At 53.5% G+C, this 24,382-nt stretch overlaps 2 protein-coding genes and 2 gene segments (V, D, J or C); 3 read left to right on the top strand and 1 right to left on the bottom strand.

The window, feature by feature from the left end:
• Positions 1-24,382, top strand: part of LOC137456243 (M1-specific T cell receptor alpha chain-like) — a 149,002-nt gene that overhangs the window by 18,645 nt on the left and 105,975 nt on the right. The gene's annotated exons all lie outside the window — the stretch shown is intronic.
• On the bottom strand, positions 352-1,401 carry LOC137456194 (feather keratin Cos2-3-like). Its single transcript, XM_068167498.1, has 2 exons — positions 1,375-1,401; positions 352-1,017 (listed from the first exon to the last, which is right to left on the bottom strand). The coding sequence occupies exon 2, from the start codon at positions 994-996 to the stop codon at positions 694-696; it is 303 nt and encodes a 100-aa protein (XP_068023599.1). The 5' UTR covers positions 997-1,017; positions 1,375-1,401; the 3' UTR covers positions 352-693.
• The window catches only part of LOC137456193 (T cell receptor delta constant-like), an 89,275-nt gene continuing 71,610 nt past the window's right edge, over positions 6,718-24,382 (top strand). The window contains 2 exon segments of the C gene segment in view: positions 6,718-6,766; positions 7,482-7,773. Coding sequence covers positions 6,718-6,766; positions 7,482-7,773 — 341 coding nt within the window.
• Positions 20,786-21,512, top strand: LOC137456187 (Ig heavy chain V region 914-like). The segment is given in 2 exon segments: positions 20,786-20,843; positions 21,118-21,512. Coding segments are annotated over 2 exon segments (453 nt in total).

Genomic DNA, 24,382 nt, shown 5'->3' with positions numbered 1-24,382 from the left:
GCCATTCTGCAGAGCAAATCATCCTGTGGAGCCCCAGAGCCACCCCTGCCAGCCCAGCACAGCTCCTGCCACAGCAAGAGGAACAGCTCATGCTGCTGCAGAGACCTCAGGACCTCCTTGGCAAGATCTGATGGTCCCTGGCAGCAGGGCACAGCAGCCAGGGATGTCCTCTTCAGCTACCAGGCATGGGGCACACAGAGGAACCACTGTAGGGTGGCCCAACCACCTATTCCTCTGAGAATGGAGAAGAGCCTGCTTGTGCCCTCAGTGCCTTTTACCCCACAGCAAAACCCTTCACCTTTGGCAGCCTGGGGAGTGTCCAGACAGGAAAGGACCACACAGAGGCCAGGCTTGAATACAGCAGAACTTTAATGAGTCAAAAGAGAAAAACAAAGTCCCTGCAAATGGAGGAGAGCAGTGCAGGAATGCCCCAAAGCCCTCAAGGTTCTCTGGTCTAGGACCATGGAGAAGTTCCTGCATGATGTCTGTCTGCCTGCCTCAGAGAGGAAGAGGAGACAGATGGTCCCCTCCAGGCTGGGGACCTTGCTGCCAAGGGGCAGCAAAGCAAACAAGGAAAGGGAAAGGCAAAGCCCAGCAGCTGTGCTGCAAAGACATCCAGGGAGTCCATCCTTGGGCCAGCAGCATCTTCTGAGCTCCTGGAGGTGTGTCCCTGGGGCTTCCACAGCAGCTCTCTCAGCGCAGGTACCTTCTGCCATAGGAGCGGCTGGAAATGCCAGAGAGGTCACAGCAGCCAGAGTTGATGGGCACTCCCTCACAGCTGAGGATGCTGCCAACAGCAGCGGAGCTGGAGGAGCCCACAAGGGTGTTCTGCGGGAAGGAGCTGAGGATGGGGCCGGGCAGGGTCACCACCACAGCAGGAGGCTCAATGGCCACAGTGGAGCTCTGGCACTGCCTGACACAGGGCTCATTGCAGCTGTTGGCCAGCGGGGTTGGGCCGCAGGGCCGGCAGGGCAGGCACTGGCTGGAGCAGGACATGGCTGGAGGCTGGAGGTGCACCTGGCAGAGAGGGCAGGGAGGAAGCAGAGAAGGCAGCTGGGTGAGGAGCAGCCTGGCGACACTCTCACAAAGGAGCCAAGGCCAAGACTCAGAGGGGAACTGGAAGCTGTGCAGCAGCCACAGGGCCTTCGTCACCCTGGCCAGAGCAGCCCGGCCCAGGGAGGCTCTCTCTCAGTTCAGATACCACAAGCCGCCTCAGCCACCTCCCAGCCTCTCCCTAAGCAGACCTTCTCCTGCTTCCCTCTCTCCTCACAAGAAGACTCAACCATCAGGAGAGAACAGAGGCAGTAGCAGCTGAGAGCTGCTCCAAGGGGAGATCTCCTTTTGGAAGAGGAGCAGAAGGAGCTCCAGACTCACCTGGTTGCCAAGGAGAAGGAGGCAGGAGAAGTGGATGAGAGAGCAGGACCTGGGCTGCCTTTTATACCTGCTGCAGGACCAGAGGCAGCTTGGCAGAGGTAACAATCTTTGCACAAGCTCATCTTGAATGCAAAGCATCACAGCTAAGGACAGGGCTGTGCTTTCCTCTCCTGCACTGCTGCCTTTTCATCTCCAGGTCTGTGCCAGGCCCATGCCCCAGTGAAGGCTTCTTCTGAGCACTGGGTGCAAAGGCTCCAGGATTTCCAGGGCAGGAATGCAGGAGTGCAGGCAGAAGACTCATCCCAGGTGCTGGAGGGGTCCGGATCAGAGCAGTGATGTCAGCCTGGGTCTCTCTGTTGGGGCTGTTTGAAGTACTGTTGTGTCCTCAGCTCACTTCTTTGTCTGTGCCTTTTCCTGCTCTGATCTGACCCCATCCTGTGTAACACTGCCCAGTCTCAAGGGTCTTCAGCAGAGTCCATGGCTCATGGTGCTGCTCTGTGGAGGGTCCAGATCAGACAAATGTTGTCAGCTTGGGTTGCTCTGTTGGGGCTGTTTGAAGTGCTGTTGTCAGGTAGAAACTCCAGCAGTCCTCAGGTGGAGTCCATGGGCTCCTGAGCATGAAGTCCTGTCATGTCCCTGTCTTTCACTACCTCCTCAACTCACACCAGTGATCAATTGTCACCAGCCCAGGCCTGTGCCTTACCCTGATCAGATTTGACTCCATCCTGCCTGAAACTGGACAGCCTCAGGGGCCTTCAGCTGAGTCCATGGCTCAAGGTGCTCCTCCCTTTGTTCTTCTCTTGTGTGCACTTGGAAGCAGAGAGCTTTGTGTGGGTGCAGGTGGGAGCACAGAGTTGTGGAGAATCCACAGGGGTGTGCATGAGCCTGTGTGTGAGCGTCCCTGTGTGTCCCCCAGCCCGAGGACATGTGCTGCTTATGGCAGGGACATGCTCACTCCATGAGCACCACAGAGCAACAGAAGGAGCCTGGCTGCAGCTGAATGGTGATGGCCCCAGCCTGCTGCAGATGTGTCCAGAGAAGAGGCACCACAATGCAGCTCCTGTCCCCTGAGGCCTTTTTCCTGGCCCTCCAAAGCTCACGCTCCTCTGCTCACAACTCCAGCTCCAGCAAGGATGGTTCCACCCCACTTTAGGTCCCTAGTCTAAATCATTTTAACAACTCTGCGAGTGCCTGAGCGTGGCTGGCTGTCCCCCTCCTGCCTCTGCAGGCCAGCACTCAGCTGCTGGAGAGTTTAAAAGGATGGAGACAGCTTCATGATTTCAGTGAGAGCAGTGCCAGGGAGCTCAGCTGGCTCTGATTCCCCTCTGCATGGCTCTGCTTCTGAGCTGAGGCTCTCATGTTTCTGATGGAAAACCTTGTGGCTTTTCACAAGGGGGGAGGAGGAACCAGCTCCTGCAGCCCTGCAGGCTGGCACTGGCTGCCTAGGAAGCAGAGCCACAGACAAGGATGTGGGGTTGTAGGAGACAGCCAGCTGAGCAGGAGACAGCTTTGTGCCTTCGCAGCAGACAGTGCCAATGGCATCCTGAGCTGTGTTAGTCAAGGTGTTGCCAGCAGGTCCTGGAAGGGGACCTTGCCCCTCTGGCCCTTTGAGACCACAGGAGAACTGCATCCAGCCTGGGGCTCCCTGCTCTAAGAAGCCTCTTGACATACTGAAGCAAGGCCAAGAGAGGCTGCCAGGGCAATTAGGGCTCTGACAAATGTGACGTGAGGAGAGGCTGAGAGCAGAGGGCCTGCTCATCTTGGAGAAGAGATGGCTGAAGGGAGACCTTCTGGCTTTCTACAACTGCTTGTTCAGAGGGGACAGAGAAGATGCACCTGGCCCCTGGAAGTGCCCAAGGGGTTGAAGATGGGGAGATCTAATTGTGAAATAGGCCTCTTAAACCCATCCATGAGCTAACTCTACCAGGGCCACTCCTGCACCATGCGGCACCCTCCCCTGGTGCAACTTGAGGCCATTTCCTCTTGTCCTATCAGTCGTGATTTGTCAGGAGGGACCAAGCCCTAACTGGTTCCAACCTCCTTTCAGGGAGATGTTGAGAGCCAAAAGAGCTTCTCTCAGCTTCCTGGACTAAACACCCCCAGCTCCCTCAGCTGCTCCTCATGAGACTTATCCTCCAGACCTTTCAGCAGCTTTGTTGCCCTTCTCTGGACATGCTCCAGCACCTCGATGTCTCTCTTATACTCCACACAGTACCCAGGTGGTGCTTGGTACAAAGTCACCCCATGCAGTCAGGAGATCCAGCTCCACACAGGCTGGAGAAAGGGGTGGAAAGGTCAAGGGCACCTTCCAGCACTGCCCACACTGACCCAGTGCTGAGAAGCTGAAGAAGGGAAAGAAACTCCTGTGGGGACAGGGAGCATGTCAGAGGCTGCAGTGGGGGCTCTCTCCCCACCAGAGGCAGCTGACTGAAGCTCCTGGCTCTGGCTGGGCACTGGATGCAGGAAATGTTCCCCATGGGCACTCCCCTCACACTGAGGTTGTGTTGTGCTGGTTGTGCATTCCAGGAGGAGTAAAAAGCCATTAAACAGCCTCCAGGCTACTGTTGCCTGACAGCACAGGATCACAGCTCACAGGATGTTAGGAGTTGGATGAGATCTCTGGAGATCTTCAAGTCCAACCCCCCTGCCAGAGCAGGACCACAGAATCCAGCACAGGTCACACAGGAACACTTCCAGACAAGGCTTCTGCTCCAGGGGAGACTCCACAACCTCTCTGGGCAGCCTGCTCCAGTGTCTGGGACCCTTACAGTCAAGAAGTTCTTCCTCAGGTTGAGGTGGAACCTCCTGTGCTGAACTTTCCATCTATTGCCTCCTTGAGCAGAGGCTGTCCCTGTCCCTTCCTTCCTGACTCCCAGCCCTCAGGTATTGATATAGGCATTGATCAGATCCCCTCTCAGTCCTCTCCTCTCCTAAGGATGGAAAAAGTCTTCCCAGCCCTGCCTCTGGGGATTTCTGAGATCCAGTTTGCCCCTCTGTAGCTCTTGTTAGGCACAGTCTGCTTGGGAAAGCAAAGAGCTGGTCCTGCAGAGAAGCTGTGGGGAAAGGTGACAAAAGCAGCCCTGGTGCCAGGCCAATGTGTCCATGAGTAGGTCATGGCATCAGGTGCTTGCAGTGAGGCCTTGTGAGGTGACAAAGGAAGCTCAGAGTCTGATCCCTGAAGAAAAAGGTCTCTGTGGGCTACTGCTAGGTGATTCTCATCTGGATGGGTAAGGAAGCTGCGGTTTGCTTCCCTGCTGGAGGTGGGATTCAGCTGTGCCCTGATCCTCAGCTGTACTCAAACTTCTCTGAGGGAGGATCCACGATCCTGCATGAAATGTAGGACATCTGGGAGGGCAAACAATGCATCAGTTGGAATATGGGGCCACAGAGCAGCTGCTTCCAGAATGACATTTCACATGGCCTGAGTGCTTTTCACACCACCTCACACCTGGAACTGGCTGCTCTGGTGGCCAGGCTCTCCCTTGTGCTTCATGTCTGTAGCTTCTCAGGCACCCTGAAGGGGACAGCGATGGCTTAGTGCAGCTGCAGGTGCTGCAGGGAGACACTTCAGTGGCTGAGCTCAACATGAGGCTTTCCCCCAGAGCTGGGACTCAGGAGACCCAGTTCTCTGTGGGGTCAGGAGCCTTTCAGTGCCTGGAGGAGCTTGCTCAGCTGAAGAGCTGCAGCAGAGGGCACTGTCAAGCCATGTGCAAGGGGAGAGCAGCTGGTTCACCAAGGCTGCCAGATCAAAGCCCTTTTCCTTTCAGGGGGAGAGAGTCAGGTTGAGCTCTGTAGGTGTGAGAGCTGGGAGCCAGAGACTGAAGAGATTGGAGTGAAAGGGAAAGCTGGGAGCCAGGGACTGGAGAGACTGGGGTGAAAGAGAGAGCTGGGAGCCAGGGACTGGAGAGATTGGGGTGAAAGAGAGAGCTGGGAGCCAGTGACTGGGCAAGCAACAAATAAATTGCAGATATTTCATTCTTGGGTGCCAGCAGCTGGATGGAGCAGGCTGTGTGCTTCAAGGTCAAAGTGCCAGTGCCTGGTGAAGGAGAAACAATTCAGGGGCTGATATTACCACCCCCTGGTGATGCCTGAGGGATCTCAGAGTGTGGGGTGGCTGTGAGAGCATCCTCTGTTGGCCTGGAAACATCAGGCTGGCCTGGCCAGAGAGAAGGAGGAGACCCAGGCTCTGCTTCATGGCACCCAGTGAGCGGCCAAGAGGCTCTGGGCACAAAGGCAATCAGCCAAGATTCATTCTGAGCATCAGGAAACACTTTGTGAGGGTGAGGGAGCACTGCCACAGAAGGCACAGAGACACTGTGGAGTCTCCGTCCCTGGAGGCATTCCAAAGCTCTCTGGAGTTTGTCCAGGACAGATTGTGAGGGGAGGCAGAGGCATGAAGGAAGGAGAGACTGCCAGGGCTGTGTCACTGGGGTCAGCAAGGGTGGTGGCCTGTGGAGGCCTCTGGCTCCCTTTCTGCTCGCGGTACCAATGCAGAAGTCAATCTTCCTGCAGGTGTGGAGAGAGCCCCCAGGGCTCCTCACTGTTCAGAATGCCCTTGGCTGAGGGAGCCACAGGGGCTGCTGCTGGAGGAGGGAGGGCCCCAGAAGGAGCTTCTCAGGCACAGGAAGAAGAGATCTTTTCCCTTGCCCACTGATTCCTTGGCTCCCCCAGGAGAGTCATTTCCAGCAGCTCTGCTGTCTGGCAGCTGGGAGGTATCATAGTATCAGTCAGGGTTGGAAGGGACCACAAGGATCATCTAGTTTCAACCCCCCTGCCACGGGCAGGGACACCCCACACTAGATCAGGCTGGCCAGAGCCTCATCCAGACTGGGCTTAAACACCTCCAGGGACAGGGTCCCAACCACCTCCCTGGACAACCCATTCCAGGGCTTCACCACTCTCATGGTGAGGAACCTCCTCCTCAGATCCAGCCTGAATCTCCCCACCTCCAGCTTCATTCCATTCCCCCTAGTCCTATCACTGCCTGAGAGCCTGAGAAGTCCTTCCCCAGCCTTCCTGTAGGCCCCCTTCAGATACTGGAAGGCCACAATTAGGTCACCTCGGAGCCTTCTCTTCTCCAGACTGAACAGCCCCAACTCCTTCAGTCTGTCCTCACAGGAGAGGTGCTCCAGCCCTCTGATCATCCTTGTGGCCCTTCTCTGGACACGTTCCAGCACATTCATATCCCTCTTGTAATAGGGGCTCCAGAACTGGATGCAGTACTCCAGGTGGGGTCTCACCAGGGCTGAGTAGAGGGGGAGGATCACCTCCCTCGACCTGCTGGCCACACTTCTCTTGATGCAGCTTTGCTGACTGTCACTCCACAGGCAGCTTGGTCTCCACATGCTCCTCACCTACCTCCCCCTCACTGCCTTCCTAAGGCAGTGGCTGGGTAAGTCCTGGCTCTTATTCACTGCCTCTTTCTTCTTCTGCCCAGGAAACTCTGAGCAGCCTCAGCAGGTGCCTGTGGGGAAATTCTCTTCAGTTCCAGGAAAACGCTGGGAAAAGTCAGCTCACTCCTGCGGTTCTGCACTCCTTGGCTCAAGATTCTACTCTTGCAGAGAGGAGACGAGAGGAGAGATGCCCCATACACCTTCTCCTTCTTGTCTCTCCCCTTCCATCCATCTCTCTCTGCATCTCTCTTCTGGTCACCCTTCTGTCACTAGAGTGGACTTCAGCTGTCTCTAGGCTCGCATTTCCAACACAAATGATCAGATCCTGTCCAAGCTGCTACAGGGAATTTAAAGCTCTCCTCCTACTGACATGGGGTCAGTGCCTCTTGGCTGGCACCTACCTGCCATGGCCTTCAGGTATCTCCTGGCTGGTAACACAGTCAGGGCTCCCTCTCTCTACCATTCAGCTCAGCATTGCATACAGGTATGGAGCTCATAGCCCTTGGAAATGGCAGGGGAGGGCAAGCAGGATGACTTTCTTGCAGCAGCTCCAATGCAACCTGCTGGAGGGGTGCAGGTCCCAGCACACAAAGTTGAGGCATGAGAGGCTGTTCCCTGGTGCTCACCATCTGCAAGCTTTGAGCATTTCCAGGAAGGACAGGAAGCCTTCTTCACCAGGGTTTTGTAGCACTGCTGACCTTTGCTTCCTTCCAGGCACCATGGGGCAGGTCGCTGTCACCCAGCAAGAAGGACAAGTCACAGTGAAGCAGAGAGACACCTTCCACACCAAATGCACTTACCAGATCTCTGGCACTTTTTCCTTGCTCTGGTACCAGCAGAAGAAAGGCCAAGCTCCCCAGCTGCTCTCGTACCAGGCAGCAGCTGGCCCCAAGCACAGCGGCCGTCTGACCACGCCGCTGAACACCACGGGGAAATACAGCCTGCTGCAGCTGGAGGAAGTGGAGGTCTCTGACAGTGCCTTGTACCTCTGTGCTGTGACACCCTGGTGCAGGAGCTTGCTTGGCTGTGCAAGAAGCCAGGGAGGGAGCGGATATGTCGGAGCAAGGCTGAGCTTGGGGCAAGAAGCCCTCAGCTCTGCCCTGGCAGTGCTGCTTCCCCTGACCATATGCAGGACAAGATCCTCATCCAGGAGGGACAGAGTCTGTGGCTGGAGAGGCAGCAGAATGTGGTGAAAGAGTCTCAGGTTCCCATTTTTTAACCATGGTTATGTGGTTGTTCTGCCCAGTGGCTCTGGTCAGCTGATGGCAATGTAGGATTTTGGGATTACTTCTACAATGGATCCTTGCTGCTGCTCTTTGCTTTCTGGACTTCTCCACGTGGAAATATGATGATGATAAACTCTTGGTCTGCCTCTTTTTTTCCCAGCACAGGGCTGCCCAAACCATGAGGAAATCCTTTCTTCACAGCCTTGTGAGCTGCTGGCACCTCAGAGCCTCCAGCAGCACTGAGCTCCTCACTGAGGGAGAGCAGTGGTTGGGCTCTTCATCTGCAGGACCTGCTTGGAGGCCAAGGGGCTGTATCTGAGCTGAGCTGTCAGAAGCAGGGCCTGATCCCCACTGCCTGTGCAGGAGCCAGGGATGTCTCCATCAGCTCCAAGGGACAGTGCCTGAAAGGGCCTCACTGCTGTGTTCCCTACTCTCTCCTTCCTCTGGGAATGATGAATTGGCCACTTGTGTCCCCACCTCATCCCCCAGCACCCAAGCCAATGCCTTTCTTACACAGCAACCTGAGGCAATGACACCAAAAAAGGATCCAGGTGGAGGCAGAGGCTGGGGCTGTGGAAAACTTGAATGGCTCTGGAGTGGCCATTTGTGAAGGTGCTGATGATGAAGAGGAAACATCCCAGCTCGTGGCATGGGCTGGGTGGTTGTTTTCCCAACACTGCCTTTTCATTTCCTGCCTCATGCCCTGGAGGAGGCAGGTTCTGAGTGCTGGGACTGAGGCACCCCAGGATGTCCATGGCAGGAATGTGTCAGTGCCAGCAGAAGCCTCACCTCAAGTGAATCCAATGCAGGAAAGCAGTTTTGTCCTGGTGGAATTTCCTGTGGCCCTGTTGAAAGGAAGAGGCCCTGCAATCCTTGTCTGGTCCCCCAGGGGCTTCCCTGGGAGCACATGTGCCAAGTCTTTCCCTTGCTTTTTCTTGTTCCCAACTTGCTCCTGTGTTCACTTGTGGTCAGCTTCCCAAGCAGGTGGCTCTGCAGCCTTTTGAATAACTTCAAGGAGGAACAATCCCCAGTTTCTCTGGGCAACTTGTGCCAGGGCTCCCTGCCTCCTCTCCACCCATCAGCCTTTCATTATCTTTTCTCTCCTCACTCCAGCTGAGGAGGGCTCTGACCTCCAGCTTGGTGGGCACCTGGCATCCAGCTAGGTTCAATCTACCACACATTTCCTTCAGGTGTTTATTCTGTGAATAAGATCCACCCCAGCCCTCCCTTCTCTGTGCTGAACAGTCCCTGCTCTCCCAGCCTTTCCTCATAGGGGAGGTGCTCCAGCTCATCCATCCTCTTTCTGCCCCTTTGGTGGATTCTCTCCAACCCAGAGCAGTTCTGTGTTGAAAGGAGATGGCACCAAGGGGTGTAAGGGACTGAAAAAGATTTATAAATTTGTATCAGCATTGCTGGGAGAACAATTTGAGCCACAGAGGTTTCATGCCTCTGGCTGCCATGCAGGAAGAGGTACACCTGAAACCAATATAGGGAGGCTGGCCCTAGTACCCTGCTCCTGCTCCCACACCTCCACCTGTTGTCTACCGATGGACTTTAGGACCCAGGAGAGTCCCTAGCGGCAGCACCAGGCCTGTGTTCCCCTGCTGAGTTGGGGGGACATGCCTGTTGTTAGCAATAGTGTGAACTTACAAAAGACCTCACTGTGTGGTGGCTGCCAGAGAGATCTGCTGGGCACAGGCTGCTGGGGATCTGCTGGGGCACCCCCCTTAGGGGTCCATACTGGGACCTGTGCTGTGTAATATTCTTATCAATGATACAGACAGTGGGATCGAGGGCACCATCAGCAGTGTGCAGATGGCACCAAGCTGAGTGGTGCTGTCAATGTGCCAGAGGGACAGGATGGCATGCAGAGGGACCTGGACAAGCTGCAGAGGTGGTGCCCAGGTGAACCTCATGAGGTCCAACAAGAGCAAGTGCAGGATCCTGCACCTGGGCTGGAACAATTCTCACTGTCAATGTAGGCTGAGAGATGAGGTCAGAGAAAGCAGCCCTGAGGAAAAGGTCTTGGGGGTGCTGGTGGGGGAGAAGCTGGCCAGGAGCAGGCAGTGTGAGCTCACGGCACAGAAGGCCAAGGGCAGTGTGGGCTGCATTAAAAGCAGCATTGCCAGCAGAGACAAAGAGGAGATTCTGCCACTTCACTCTGGTGAGGCCTCATCTGCAGTGCTGAGTCCATCTCTGGAGCCCTCAACACAGGAAGGACCTGGACCTGATGGAGCAGGTCCAGAGGAGGCCATGAAAACGATCGAGGGATTGGAACACCTCTACTACAAGCTGAGGGAGCTGGGGGTGTTCAGCCTGGGGAAGGGAAGGCTTCAAGGAGACTTTAATAGTGACCTTCCAGTATGTGAAAGGAGCTACAAGAAGGATGGAGAGAGACTGTTTGCAAAGGCCTGCAGTGACAGGACCAGAGACAATGGTTTGAAATCAGAGAAGAGCAGCTTTAGATTGGATGTTAGGAACAAGTTCTCTACCATGAGGGTGGTGGAACACTGGAACAGGTTGCCCAGGGAGGTAGTTGAAGCTGCATCCCTGGAGATATTCAAGGTGAGTCTTGACAGGGCTCTGGGCAGCCTGATCTAGCTGGGAATGTCTCTGCTGACTGCAGAGGGGGTTGGACTGGATGGCCTTTGGAGGTCCCTTCCAACCCAGACTGTTAATGATTCTGTGATATGCTGTGGGGCTACCACTGCCATCATCATCTGTGAGGACTGCCATTCCTGCTTGCTGTTTCTGGGCTGCCCTTTCTGCTCACTGCTGGCACTGTTCCTGTGCTGCTCCTGTGCTACTCCTGCTCACTGCTCCAGCCTGCTGTTCCTGTTGGCGCTATTCCTGCTCGTGCTATCACAACACAGTGACTCCCACAGATCAGACCATCCTGGTACCTCTACCTGTTGCCTGTTAAATAAAGTGGTTTGGCACTTGGCTCTGTTAATTCAGTTCCCAAGAATGTTAAGCAAGTCATCATAAAAGATCCAATTAAACATCATGCAGAAGTTAAGCTCAGCCATCCTCAGCCCCTCTGATATCTGAGGACAAGCTGGAAAGAAAGGGGGTTGAACTTCTGCCAAATTATCCACCATTGGATGGTGAGAGGTGCCCAACTAGTCGTTGTCCCATGGATCATGACCCCCTGGCTGAACACTGTTCAGGCAGTTTTCAATCCACTGCCTGCTTATCCAGCCTGATCACCAACAGCTTTTCTGTAATGATCCTGTGCAGAAAAGCATACTGAAATCAAGGCTGATTGTATCCACCACTCTTTTATTGTCTCCCAAGTAATTTCATCATAGCTGGCTATCAGCATGGTCAAACATCACTTCCCCTTGGTAAATCCAAGACCTCCAGTTCCTCTTGGTTGTTACCCATGCTGTGTTGGTGTGCCTCCACTGCAGCTGGGCTGCTGATTTCTCAGTTGACCCTAATTTGTGTCCCACTCTCTTCTCTCCAGAGAGACTGGTTTCCTCACCCACCCTCTTCAGACCCAGTTTAAAGCCCTCTTAATGAGCCCTGCCAACTCTAGTGCTAGTACCCTCTTGCCCTTTCTAGATAATGTCACCCCATCAGGACCCAGCAGGTCAGGTGCAGTAAAAGTTGCCCCATGATCAAAGAACCCAAAATTCCGCTGCTGGCACCATCCCCTGAGCCAATTGTTGATGGCATGTGTTCTCCTGTTCCTCTCAGTGTACACCTCTGCCACTGAGGGAACTGAGCAGTGCACCGCTTGAGCTCCTGCCCCATCAATCAATTGTCTGAGGGCCTTGAATTCCTTTTTGATCATCCTGGTGCCCTTCTTATCAATTTCATTGCTTCCAGCTTGGATCACCAGCAATGGGTAAGAGTCAGAGACTGGATTAGCTTTGGGAGTCTCCTGGTGATGTCCCTTGTCCAGGCCCCAGGCAGGCAGCACACTTCCCTATGGGATGGGTCGGGACAACATATGGGTCCCTCTGTTTCCCTCAGGAGAGAGTCCCCAGCAACTATAACCCTTCTCCTTTTCTTTGTGGAGCTGGTTGTTAGAGTTGGTGGGGACTGCTTGGCCCTAGGCATCTCCCCAGATGGCTGCTCCTCAGCCCTCTCGTCCCCACTGCCCTCAGCCTGCAGGGCCTCATACTTACTGTGCAAGGGCAACGGGAGAGGGGCAGAGGGCCAGGATGTGTGGCAATGCCAGTGACGAGCAGTGTGAGCAATCTGGCAGTGCAGGCCTAGAGCCTGACATGGTGGTAGGCCATGCTCAGCATAAATGCAGAGCCAGCTAGCAGTGTAGTAAAACAGTGCTGTGCCTGCAGCATGTAACTAAAACAATGCACTGGTAGCTATAAACATGGACAGTTACCTTGAAACAACAGGACATGCACCTGCATCAACAAACCTTGTTGTGTCATTATTAGTTGGACCAATAATCTGTAATAGTGCCATGGGAACCAATGAAGCCATGCCAACAAGGCACTTTGAGTTTATATAAGTTCTAGCAGTTCCCTTCCTACGCACTTCTGCCTTTCCTGTCTCCTCTTCTTCTACACTTTAATTGCACTACAGGCCTGCACCTTAGGCCTGCACCTTAGGCCCGCACCATAGGCCTGCAACACTGGAACAATAAAGGAACAATACTCAATCATATTGGTCAGCCGTATTGATTCCAATCTCCGTCGGCGATATCTGGTGCCCGACTACACCTGAATTCGTGGACAAGGAATCCTCGGACTACAATACTGATCGACTCAGCACAAAGAGGTACGTCTGAGAGATATGGAAAGCCGGTCAAAACAGCACTGCCCTGGTGCTGAAAAAATTAGCAGTGCACTGAAAAAGGAAGTGAATCTCACCCTGGCCCGGTGAGCGACCGGGGACGGGCAAGGGGAAGCACGCCACGACACAGAAGAGGCTGTGCTAAATGCCCTCCACCTATCCTCTCCGTGAGAGGTATTACTGGCAATTCTGGGATTTTAAAAGGGTTATTAGCCTGAGCCCAGAGTCATCCCCACGGCAATAAGCTTTTACTTCCGAAGCACGGGACGAAATTGCAGCCCAGCTGTGGGTTGAGGTGCTAAATGCTTAAAAAAGCAGCTTTTCGCTATAGCACCGTGTGACGGATCGTCACGGACATTGCAATCGAAAAAAGCAGAGCAGAGTACTCCCGATTCAGCTGCTGCGGTGTTTGGTTCTAACCGAGACGAGAAAGAGAGACTCGGAAGGCATCCCCCACCCTCTGCCCCCCTCCTCTCTCCCTGCACATCGTCTGCCGCTCCGTCAGCATCCTCCTCAATCTCAATTGCCTGCTACTCCTTCTACACGAATCGCGGCTCTCTATTACCGTCCTTTTGCACGGAAAAGTCTGTTCCTGCCACGTCAATAGCGGCAGAAGTGAATCCCGATCGAACTGATAAGGCGCGCGAAATCAAAACGGAGGTCACTACGTATGAAGAATTAGAGAGAGGAGACGCCACATCCGCCATCTTGGCCAGCACACCGTGTTTATTAAGACACCACCACAGCCATCTGCACCCAGCAGAGAAACCCATAATTAAAAAAAAAAAAAAAAAAAGCAGGGAAGCCTGTGGCTTGGCGTTTCGATCCCATTCATCATCTTCCTCCGATACTGCTACGCACTTCTGCCTTTCCTGTCTCCTCTTCTTCTACACTTTACTTTACTGTGCTATACTCGCACTACAGGCCTGCTCTACAGGCCTGCACCACAGGCCCGCACCATAGGCCTGCAACACTGGGACAATAAAGGAACAATACTCGATCATATTGGTCAGCCGTATTGATTCCAATCTCCGTTGCCGATAGGGATGGATTCGCCTTGCTTCTCCTAACAGGGACTTGTATCCATCCCTCCCTGTTTCTGGGGACACATCCCTCAACAGGGGAGGTCTGCAAAGCCTGCTCCCACATATCTAACTCCCTTTTACATTCCCATATAGTCCTGAGCCTTGCTACTTCATCCTTTAGCTCAGCCACCAGGTTGAGGAGAAAATTCACCTGGTTCATTTGGTTCCTGTTTGAGGGTTGTGAACCTGATTTGTAGCTGTAAGCTCCTAGTGGGGCATGAACCTTCTGCTTGCTGCCAGAAGTCACCAGCCTGCATCCCTCAACTTCTCCAGAGTTTGCACTTACTTTAATACCAGCAGGGGACCCTTGTCTGCTTTTCCACTGCCGATGGGGTCTGGAGCCTTTCAAACTTGCATCTCAGAGAAACTCCTGTCTCCCTTTCACCTTCTCTGGTGCCAGTCTGCTGGCTCACTGCCAACAGTGCACTGCCTGACTGAAGGATGCTGAGCACTCATTGTCTGTAATACCTGAGGATATTCTGTGGTGTTAGCTGATGCCAGCTGCCATATCAGGAAGTGTTCTGGGAGTATCCTTTAATCAGATTTGGGGAGGGCTTGCCTGGGTGGCTTTGTGATAACCATTTTTCCCACCTAATAAAATAAACATGGTTGTGACGAATGATTTGAGGATCTGCTTGTGAGAGAAATGAAATTGAGAAAGCTTCTGCTAAGTTTGTTGTCAGTTGAATCCTGGAGTCCTGGATGCCAAGGATGGTTTGGGGTTTTTTTGCTAGAATAAACCCAGCTGCAGCATCACTCAACACACACAGTACCAGGGTACTTAAGAGCTCCCACTCTAAACCCAGATTGTGTGGAGCCCACAAAGGCATTCTGGGATATGGGGCTGAGGATGGGGCCGTGCAGGGTCACCACCACGAGAGGGCGCTCGACCACAAGGCAACTTCTGGCCAGCAAGACTGGGCTACAGGGATGAAAGGGTTGCCCTGCTCGTGGCAGAACTTGTCCTGAGAGTGAAGATGCCCCTGGGAGAGAGGAACGTGGGAATGTGTGAGGAGTAGCCTGTAACCAATACCAAGGCACATGCAGGGATGGGAACTGAAGGCTGTGCAGAGATGTATGGAGAACTTCTTGGCCTCATCCTGCCAGGGTCCAAAAAGTGCTACCAGCTCCTATGCAACTACTGCTTAGACCCTGTGGCCAGAAGCCATCTCAGTACAGTTCCAGCCTCCCTCTATAGCTAACCTTCTCCCTCTCCCACAAGTAGCCCCCAGGATCTGGCACAGGACAAAGCTGATACCAGCTAAGAGGTTCATTGAGATGACAACTCCTTTTGAAACAGAAGAGGAGAAGAACTTCAACCTCATATGGTTCTCAAGGAGAAGGAGGCAAGAGAAATGGATGAGAGAGTGAGGAGCTGGGCTGGATTTTGTCCTGGGCCCTTCTTGCCCCAGGCTGCCAGATACATCCCTTCTACAGCTGATTGTTTTCTGACAAGCTCATCTTGATCCCAGCTAATGCTGAGGGCTGTGTTCTGGTTTCCTGAGTTGATGTCTTTTTGTTCACTGTTTCATGCCAGGCATGTTCTCAGTGAGGGCATCTTTTTGTGACAGGATGAGAGGCCCAAGCATTTCAGGAGCAAAGCACCCCAGCGTGGGCAGAGGACTCAGCTCACATGCTAGAGGAATCAAGTAAATTACACCAGTCTGGGTTGCATCTTTGAGTCTTTCTGTGGTCCTGTTGGCAGGAGTGGCCGTCTTCTGGGTCTGACCCTAGCCTGCCTAACATTGCTCCAGGAAGATACTGCTAGCCTGGTTTGCCTCCTGCTGTTTTGCACCAGGGAGGGGGGAATGGGGAGAGATACGGTGCAGAGTCCTTTCCATGTCTCAGAGTGTAATCAAATTGTTTTAGTAAGACAGAATAAAAATAGGAATATAGCCAATGAGTAAAGCTTACAGCCCTCCAGGTGCTGGGAACCCTGGACTCATGCAACACTCAGACCCAGCTGGATTTTCCTATCCTGAAAGAGCTTTTGGTTTGCTCCCATCCTGTGGTACCTTTTATTTTGTGTAATACCATAAACTAATCATATATCATCTCATTACATGCTGGAAGGTTATTTCTGCCATAACACCCAGCAGTGTGCAGCACAGGCTGGCACAGGGCACTCCAGCAGGTTCCCCTGCAGCAACTACTTGTGCCAGCACCCAAGTCTTTGGGCAAGGCTCCTTTACCAGCTTCCTCCTCCTGTCTTGGAGTACTCATGTGTGGAGAAATACTGAACAGCTGCTTCCAAATAACAGAGGCTGAACTAAGAGACACTTGAAAACCTTTTGAAAAGAACATGACAGATGTTTGCTAGAGCCCCAACGTTGTGAGGAGCTGCTGTGCTTCCAAAAGCCCTCCCACCTCTGAGGAGCACACAAAGGCAGTTACACTCTTGAGCATGAGAGAGAAGTTGCCTTGCAGAGCAACCTTTACAAAGGGAGAAGGAAACCCAGGGGACAGTGCAGGAAGGCACTGATGCTGTCTGCTCTCTGATGTGAAGACAATCAAAGGCAAACCATGAGTGGGCCTTCCCACCCCAGAGGCATGACTGTGTCACACGTGCTGGCACAGTCTGCAGGGTGCAGCCATTTCACTGAGCAGCTGGAAGTGTCTGGTTCTGTTGTGTGCTGACAGGCTCCTGAGGGATGGATTCTGGAGGTGGGGAAAATGATCTTGACCATGGCTGTGCCAGCTTGTGTCCTGCTAATCCAATCAGGTGGGTGTATCCCATGCACTTCCTTTTGTCTTCCACAGATTTTAGTAGGCTGTGGAGAGGACTAGGCTGTGCTGATGAGGTCAGGGAGAAATGCAGAGGGGTGGAAGTAGATACCTGGATTTTCCTTTTCTTTGGAAAGGCAGAAGGGTTTGGGGTAGTGACAGCTTTAAACAGAACAAGGGAGAGAAAGAAGCAAGCTGCTCTAAAGACATTTCTGCCTGTGTTGCAGGTTTTGTTGGAAGTGACCCCCAGAAGCAATTCCTCTCCGAGGTGGCTGCCACAGTTGGACAGAGAGTGGTTCTGCCCTGCCAGTACAGCTCTGAGGACAGTATCAGCACTTTGAGTTTCTTCTGGTACCGACAGCTGCCAGGGAAAGCCTGGAAATTTCTCCTGCATGGTTATAGTACTTCAGGCAATGCAAAGTTCTGTGATGGCAACTTCACTTTGGTGGTCTACAGAAATAAATCATCCCCCTTAAAAATAGCAGCTCCAGGACACTGCCATTTACTACTGTGCTCTAAGACACCACGTCACACTAAGCTCTACTTCCACTCGTGCAAAATCTGCGTCACCAAGAACAGCACAGGAGGGCTGAGGCTCTTCAGCTTTCAACCTTCCTTTCAAACCTGAAATGATCCTCTCTTTCTTACATCAACCTTTCCAGTACCTACCAGTCCAACTGCTCCCTATTTTCCCAAAGATCCCATCTATGCAGAAGTATTCAGACCAGGGATTTAGAAATGCAGGGCTGTGAGACTGTCTGCAGATGAGCCGAGACATTCAGCTTTCCTCATTTCCTCACACAGAAACCAGCACCACTCAAGCAAAGATCAACATCCTTGGGCAGAACCTCCGGGTGCAGCAACAATCCCTACCCAGTCTTGGTTTCTCCAGAAAGTAAGGCTGCAGAACCCAGTACTGCTGGGGGAGACACTGCTGGCTGAGATCCTGACCCAGCCGTGGAAGGAGCTGGGACAGACATGTCTCTGCTTTGCTCCTGGCCAGTCCTAGCCCTTGACACAACTACCCAATGGACCACAGATCCTCATCTTGTTCTTTGCAGAGCAACCAAGGAGCAGAAAAACATCTTTTACCTTGATGCCTCAGCACTGGGCAGGGTATCCTTCTTAACCAGATGGCTAAATGAGATCCTTCCACACCCTCCTTAGCATAAAGTCATCTCCTCTGGAAAATACTAATAAAGAGAAATGCTGAAGTGTAGTAAAACTAAGGAATATCAAAGAGATCAACAGACCATGAGACAAGAGGGGGTACCTTTTACAGGTATACACTGCCATGGGATGATCAAATAATGATGACTGATAAAGCTGAGTAAGTACTGGAGTACTATGTCCAGCTATGGGATGCCCAGCACAAGGGGGACGTAGACCTGCTGGAGCAGGTCCAGGGGAGGGCCACCAAGATGATCAGAGGGATGGACAAATCTCCTATGAAGACACTCTGGCTGAAAGAATTGTTCAGCCTGGAGAAGGCTCCAGGGAGGCCTAACAGATATATTTCAATATCTGAAGGTAGAATAGAATAGAATAGAATAGAATAGAATAGAATAGAATAGAATAGAATAGAATAGAATAGAATAGAATAGAATAGAATAGAATAGAATAGATGAGACCAGGTTGGAAGAGACCTTCAAGATCATCGTGTCCAACCTATCATCCAACACCATCTAATCAGCTAAACCATGGCACCAAGCACCCCTTTCTCCTGACCTCCAGCCTAAACCTCCCCTGGCACAGCCTGAGACTGTGTCCTCTTGTTCTGGTGCTGGTTGCCTGGGAGAAGAGACCAACCCCCACCTGGCTACAACCTCCCTTCAGGTAGTTGGAGAGAGCATGAAGGTCTCCCCTGAGTCTCCTCTTCTCCAGGCTAAGCAACCCCAGCTCCCTCAGCCTCTCCTCATAGGGCTTGCGTTCCAAGCTCCTCACCAACTTCGTTGCCCTTCTCTGGACTTGTTCCAGCAAGTCAACCTCCTTCCTAAACTGAGGGGCCCAGAACTGGACACAGGACTCAAGGTGTGGCCTAACCAGTGCAGTATACAGGGGCAGAATGACCTCCCTGCTCCTGCTAGCCACACTGTTCCTGATGCAGGCCAGGATGCCATTGGCCCTCTTGGCTGCCTGGGCACACTGCAGGCTCATGTACAGCCTACCATCGACCAGCACCTCCAGGTCCCTCTCTGCCTGGCCGCTATCCAGCCTGTAACTCTGCATGGGGTTGTTGTGGCCAATGTGCAGAACCCAGCACTTGGATGTGTTCCATCTCATGCTGTTGGATTCTGCCCATCTGTCCAGCCTGTCCAGGTCCCTCTGCAGAGCCTCTCTACCCTCCAGCGGATCAACTCCTGCCCCCAGCTTGGTGTCATCAGCAAATTTACTGATGATGGACTCAATGCCCTCATCCAGATCATCAATAAAGATGTTAAAGAGCACAGGGCCCAGCACTGATCCCTGGGGCACACCACTACTGACTGGCTGCCAGCTGGATGTGGCACCATTCACCACCACTTTCTGGGCTTGGCCCTCCAGCCAGTTCCTAACCCATCACAGTGTGCTCCCATCCAAGCCATGGGCTGACAGCTTGGCCAGGAGTTTGCTGTGGGGTATGGTGTCAAAGGCCTTGCTGAAGTCCAGGCAGAGTACATCCACAGCCTGCCCCACATCCACCAGGCGGGTCACCTGATCATAGAAGAAGATCAGGTTGGTCAGGCAGGACCTGCCCTTCCTAAATCCATGCTGGCTGGGCCTGATCCCTTGGCCATCCTGTAAGTGCTGTGTGATTGCACTCAGGATGACCTGTTCCATGATCTTGCCTGGCACTGTGGTCAGGCTGACAGGCCTATAATACCCTGGCTCATCCAACCGGCCCTTCTTGTGGATGGGCACCACGCTGGCAGCTTCCAGTCTTCTGGGATCTCTCCAGTGAGCCAGGACTGATGAAAAATGATGGAGAGTGGCTCGGCAGCTCATCTGCCAGCTCTCTCAGCACCCTAGGATGGATGGGACTGTTCAGATGGCCCTGTGATAACAGGACGAGGGATAATGGTTTGAAACTGGAGCAGGGCAGATTTAGGTTGGACATCAGGAGGAAGTACTTTACAATAAGAGTGGTAAATACTGAAACAGGTTGCCCAGGGACATGGTTGAGGCCCTGTCCCTGAAGACATTCATGAACAGACTTGATGTGTCCCTGGGCACCCTGCTCTAGCTGGAGTTGTCCCTGCTGACTGCAGAGGGGTTAGACAAGATAACCTTTGAGTGTCCCTTCCAACCCAGTGCAAGCTGTGAATCTGTGAAGTTGATAAATACTAAGACAAAAGATAATGATGATGGTGATGATGAAGATAATGAGGATGATGACTGATGGAGTTCCCTGGAGGTGTGCTCACAGTTTGGTAGCACTGGGCACCAAAGGGCAATATGGCTCAGCCAACCAAAGTTCAGGCAGGGCTCAGCTTCACCTGTTCTCTCCATGGAACAGACCCAGAAGCTTCCCACAGCCACAAAGGTCCGGTCTCCAACAGGAGTTTTTCCCACCAGGACTGTAACTGTAGTATGCTGGGCATCACCACATGGGATCTGAAGGACCCTTTCTTGTATCCTAGCAGAAATGACAGAAAAAGATACACAAAGGTGCCCTGGCAGTTCCAACAAATTTCTCATTACAACCTCTGTGCCCAAGGTGTGAGCTCTCCAGTGCTGAGGGGAAGGAGCACCTCCCTGCCCTGCTGCCCGTTCTTTGTCAAGAGCACCCAAGGTACCACGAAGGCTCTTTGCAACAGGAGCATGTTTCTGGTTGCCCACCAGAATGCTCGGGTTCCTTTCCGAGCTGATGCTCTCCAGCTGAGCAGCCTCAGCCGGGTCAGGTGCGTGGGGCTGCTCCTCCACAGGTGCAGACCTTTGCTCTCCCCATTGTGCCCTACAGAAGGTTCCTGCCAGAGAGACAGGCTGGAGTGCCTGCCGCGGTCCCTCTGGATGGCAGTAGAGACCTCGGTCAGCCTGTGTTAGCGCAGCGCTCGGCAGGGCACAAGGCAGGACGGGGCTCGGTGCGCGCTGACAGCCCAGGGCTACCTCTGTGCGCCGGGGCCGGGCTCGCTGCCGACCACTCCCCACGTTCCCTCCCCCTCGTTCTCTCCCCACCCTCGTACTTCTGCCTCGAACGGGCTAGGGCAGTCAAGGGCAGGCCTGTGTGCGGCTGCTAATGTCACCCAGGCTGTGTCCGTGGCTCCTGGCCGTGTCCGTGGCCGCGGGGCCGGCAGGTGAGAGCCGGACGGGGCGGGCAGCGAGGCCGGCACTGGGCCAGGAGGCAGAAGGCCAAGGTGGCTTTGGGTGCTTGGTCCGAGGGCCAGGGCCAGGCGCAGCTCTGTCGCGGGCAGGGCAGGCAGAGCACTGCCCCGGGCGTGGGGCTTGGCCAGCACAGAAGCAGGTGGCAGCTGTGGCTGTGCCGGGCCGGGGGCTCTTGGCCGGGGCGGCAGGGGAACAGCCTCGGGCCCTGGTCGCACCCAGCCGGCTGCCAGTGCTCTCCATTCGCAGCGGTGTGCGCGCAGCTGAGGCTGGTGGAGACCGGTGGAGGGCTGCGAGCGTCCGGGGACTCGGTCAGCCTGCGCTGCTTCAGACATGGTTTCGCCTTTGGTGGTCATGGAGTTCGGTGGTACCGTCAGACAGCCGGTGGCCGGCTCCAGTGGCTGTCCTACATCAGTTTATGGGGTACTATAAAGAAGTACGCGGCAGCAGTGGAGGGTCGAGCCACGGTGTCCTGGGGCAATTCCCGGTCTGAGTCCTTGCTGTCCCTGTGGGCCCTGCACCACTGGGACTCTGCAAACTACTTCTGCACTTGGGCACAGAGGCAGGAAACCCATCTGAGCTTTAACACAAACCCACTGAGGCTCAGCTCAGGGTGTTCAAGCAGCAGGGCAGCATCTCGGTGATGCTAAGGGGCCTCAGGGCTGTTCTTGTTCAGCGTGGTGTTGTCAGCCCTGCACCACAGCTCTTCCCTGCGTTTTCAGCCTACTGCACATAGTGTAATTTATTGCCAATGAAAACTGAGTTTAATGGTAGGATTTAAAACACAACCCTTAACGTATCCTTCTGGAGGAGATGTCCAGCACACAGCTGGGTAAGTCCATCTTGATTTGGATGAGCAGTTGGCTAATGGGTTAATCTCAGAGAGTTACAGGAAGTGGAGCACAGCCTCCCAGCACAACGTCATTTCCTTCCAAAGCACAGCAGGGGCCCAGCTTACTCTCTGCTCTGAGCTGGCCCCACTCATAAGAGAGACAAGCAAAACTTCACCATTGACGTAACCTCCGTGGACTATTTAACATCTCCAGGGAGTGATGGTCCCAGAGTGCTGGCAAACAGGCTGTGGCACATCAGGAAGGGCGTGGCATGACAGTTTCTGTGGCAGATTGCACAGGCAGGGTGAGTGGGCAGGGGAAGGCTCTCACTGAGGAGATCAGCCCCAGTGCAGAAGCAATGGTCTCTACTTGACAGAAGGCCATGGCCTTCTCACATGCTGCTGCCACTATGTAATGGGTTGGGGCAAACCCCCTCCCCACCAGGGGCAGAATAAACGACTCAGACAAAGGGATTGCAAAAGTGATGGAAAGTTTAACTAGAAAAACAATTTAAAAACAAACACCAATGAAAGCTTTACAGAGAACCACAAGCACCGTGACAAAGAGAGAGATCCCAGAACATGCCCAAGAACATCCCATCCTCACCTGGGGGTACACCCAAACCCCCCCCAGGGCTCTTTTCCCCCCCCAACCCAGCCTTGGGCCTGGGCAGGCTCAAGGGAGGCGGCTCACGCCATTTTACCTAGGCTGCAGCTGGGGACGAAAGAGGAAGTGAAGACCCTGCATGGGCATTTTATAGGGGAGCAGGGCATTATGGGAAATGGAATACCTGCCTGTGACCACCACCTGGGCTGGGCCCACCCGTAGGGACCTCCCAGGTGTGTTCTGTGCAGTGGCATCCACGCCAGCACCCAGCCTAAACCACCACACACTACCACTGATGCAGCTGCCCAGTCTGAGCTTGAGAGAAGGCCCGCAACCATGCAGGCATCAGGTTGCAGAGTGTGCTCACCTATGACAGTGATGCAGGAGGGCATCCCAGAGCCCCCCTGTAGGACATGTGCCCAGGGAGAGGTGCTCTTCCACTTGGTAATGGAAGTTGGTGAGCAGGCTGAGAAGCATCTGGGACTGGAGGCATGGCCTGCTTTCCCCAGAGCAGACTCAACCATCAGTTAGAGCTCACAATGAGGGGGAATGGAAAGAGGTCCCTGCTCAATGCAGCAGGCAACTTCCTCCACAGCTTCCCACACATTCCCAGTTGCCCCCATCTAACAGGTAAAGGGCTCTGGGCTCTGAGGGACAGTCAAACAATGACAATGATGGAAATGCTCCCAAGGAGCTACCAAATGTAAGGCACCATATATCAAGACTGCCTGCACCAAGAAAAAGAGAAGGGTTATTGTTGTTGGTGATGCCCTTCTGAGAGGAGCAGAGGGTCCTTAATTGTCAACCTGACCCATCCCACAGGGAAGTCTGCTGCCTCCCTGGGGCCCAGGTTAGGAATGTGATAAGAAAGCTCCCCACTCTGGTGCAGCCCACAGAGTATTAGCTACTATTGACCTTCAGATAGGCAATGGTGAACCAGAAAACAAAAAATGGAGGGATGTCAGGAGGGACTTGAGGGACTTGGGTTGACGGGTTTGGGGAGTGGGAGCATAGCTAGTGTTCTCCTCCATTCCTCCAGTAGCAGGGACTGACACAAATACATTGAGAAAGACCTGTGAGATTAACTCTTGGCTTCCAGCCTGGTGCCACCAGCAGGACTTTGGGTTTTTTGATCTTGGGTCAGTTCACATGATGCCAGGCCTGCTCCCAAAAGGGGAGAAGGGTTTTATCATGGGAGTTGGCTGGGCCCATTGACAGGGCTTTAAACTAGATTGGAAGGAGGAAAGGGGAAGGACCAGGCTTGCTGGAGACAACCCTGGAACATTTGTGGGATAGTGTGATGGCTCCATTGCTATCTCAGGGGAGGCAGGGGACAGTGGGCCATGTGGTATGGAAGATGTAAGGGTCACTGATGAGCTAGGACTTGCCATAGTGCCTGGGAGAGGTCAAGTAGGGAGAAGATCCCTACCCTGCACAAAGACCCCCAGATGAAAGGTATCTCTGCCAATGCATGGAGCATGGTCAACAAGGAAGAAGAGCTCAAAGCTATTGTCCAGCAGGAAAACTATGATATTATTGCCCTGATGGAAACATGGTGGGATGAATCCCATAACTGGAGAGCTGTGTTGGATGGCTGTAGACTCTTCAAAAGGGATAGACCCTGAAGGAGAGGCGGTGGAGTGGCTCTTATATGTCAGGGAAGGCCTCAACCTCAACTGCCTGGAGCATGATGATGATGGTGATGACAGGGGTGAATGCTTGTGGGTTAGTTCCTAACCCAGCTGGTGAATGAGCCCATGAGGGATGGCTCTCTACTAGACCTGCTGCTTGTAAACATGGAAGGAGGTGCAAAGGTTGGTGGCCATCTTGGACAAAGTGGCCATGAACTGGTGGAGTTTACAATTCTTAGTGAAGTTAGAAGGGGAGTCAATAGAATGACATCCTTGGACTTGTGGAGGGCAGACTTTGACTGTTTTAGGAGACTGGTGTGGTGCATCCAGGCAGGCTGGATGTTCCTCAACCCAAATCTTCAAAGGCTGTCTCTCTGCATTGGAAAATGAGCTGCTGGGGCAGAAGAGCAGCCTGGCTAAGTAGAGACCTTTGGGTAGAACTCA

Source organism: Melanerpes formicivorus, unplaced genomic scaffold, assembly GCF_026170545.1.
Source record: "Melanerpes formicivorus ecotype bairdi unplaced genomic scaffold, bMelFor1.0.p_v2 SCAF_119, whole genome shotgun sequence".
Taxonomy (NCBI): domain Eukaryota; kingdom Metazoa; phylum Chordata; class Aves; order Piciformes; family Picidae; genus Melanerpes; species Melanerpes formicivorus.
The sequence above is the reverse complement of the archived record's forward strand: the minus strand, read 5'-3'. Positions and strand labels throughout refer to the sequence as shown.

Bases quoted from the DNA above. Each gene is read 5' to 3' on its own strand.
- LOC137456194 (XM_068167498.1), bottom strand. From the start codon at position 996: ATGTCCTGCTCCAGCCAGTGCCTGCCCTGCCGGCCCTGCGGCCCAACC.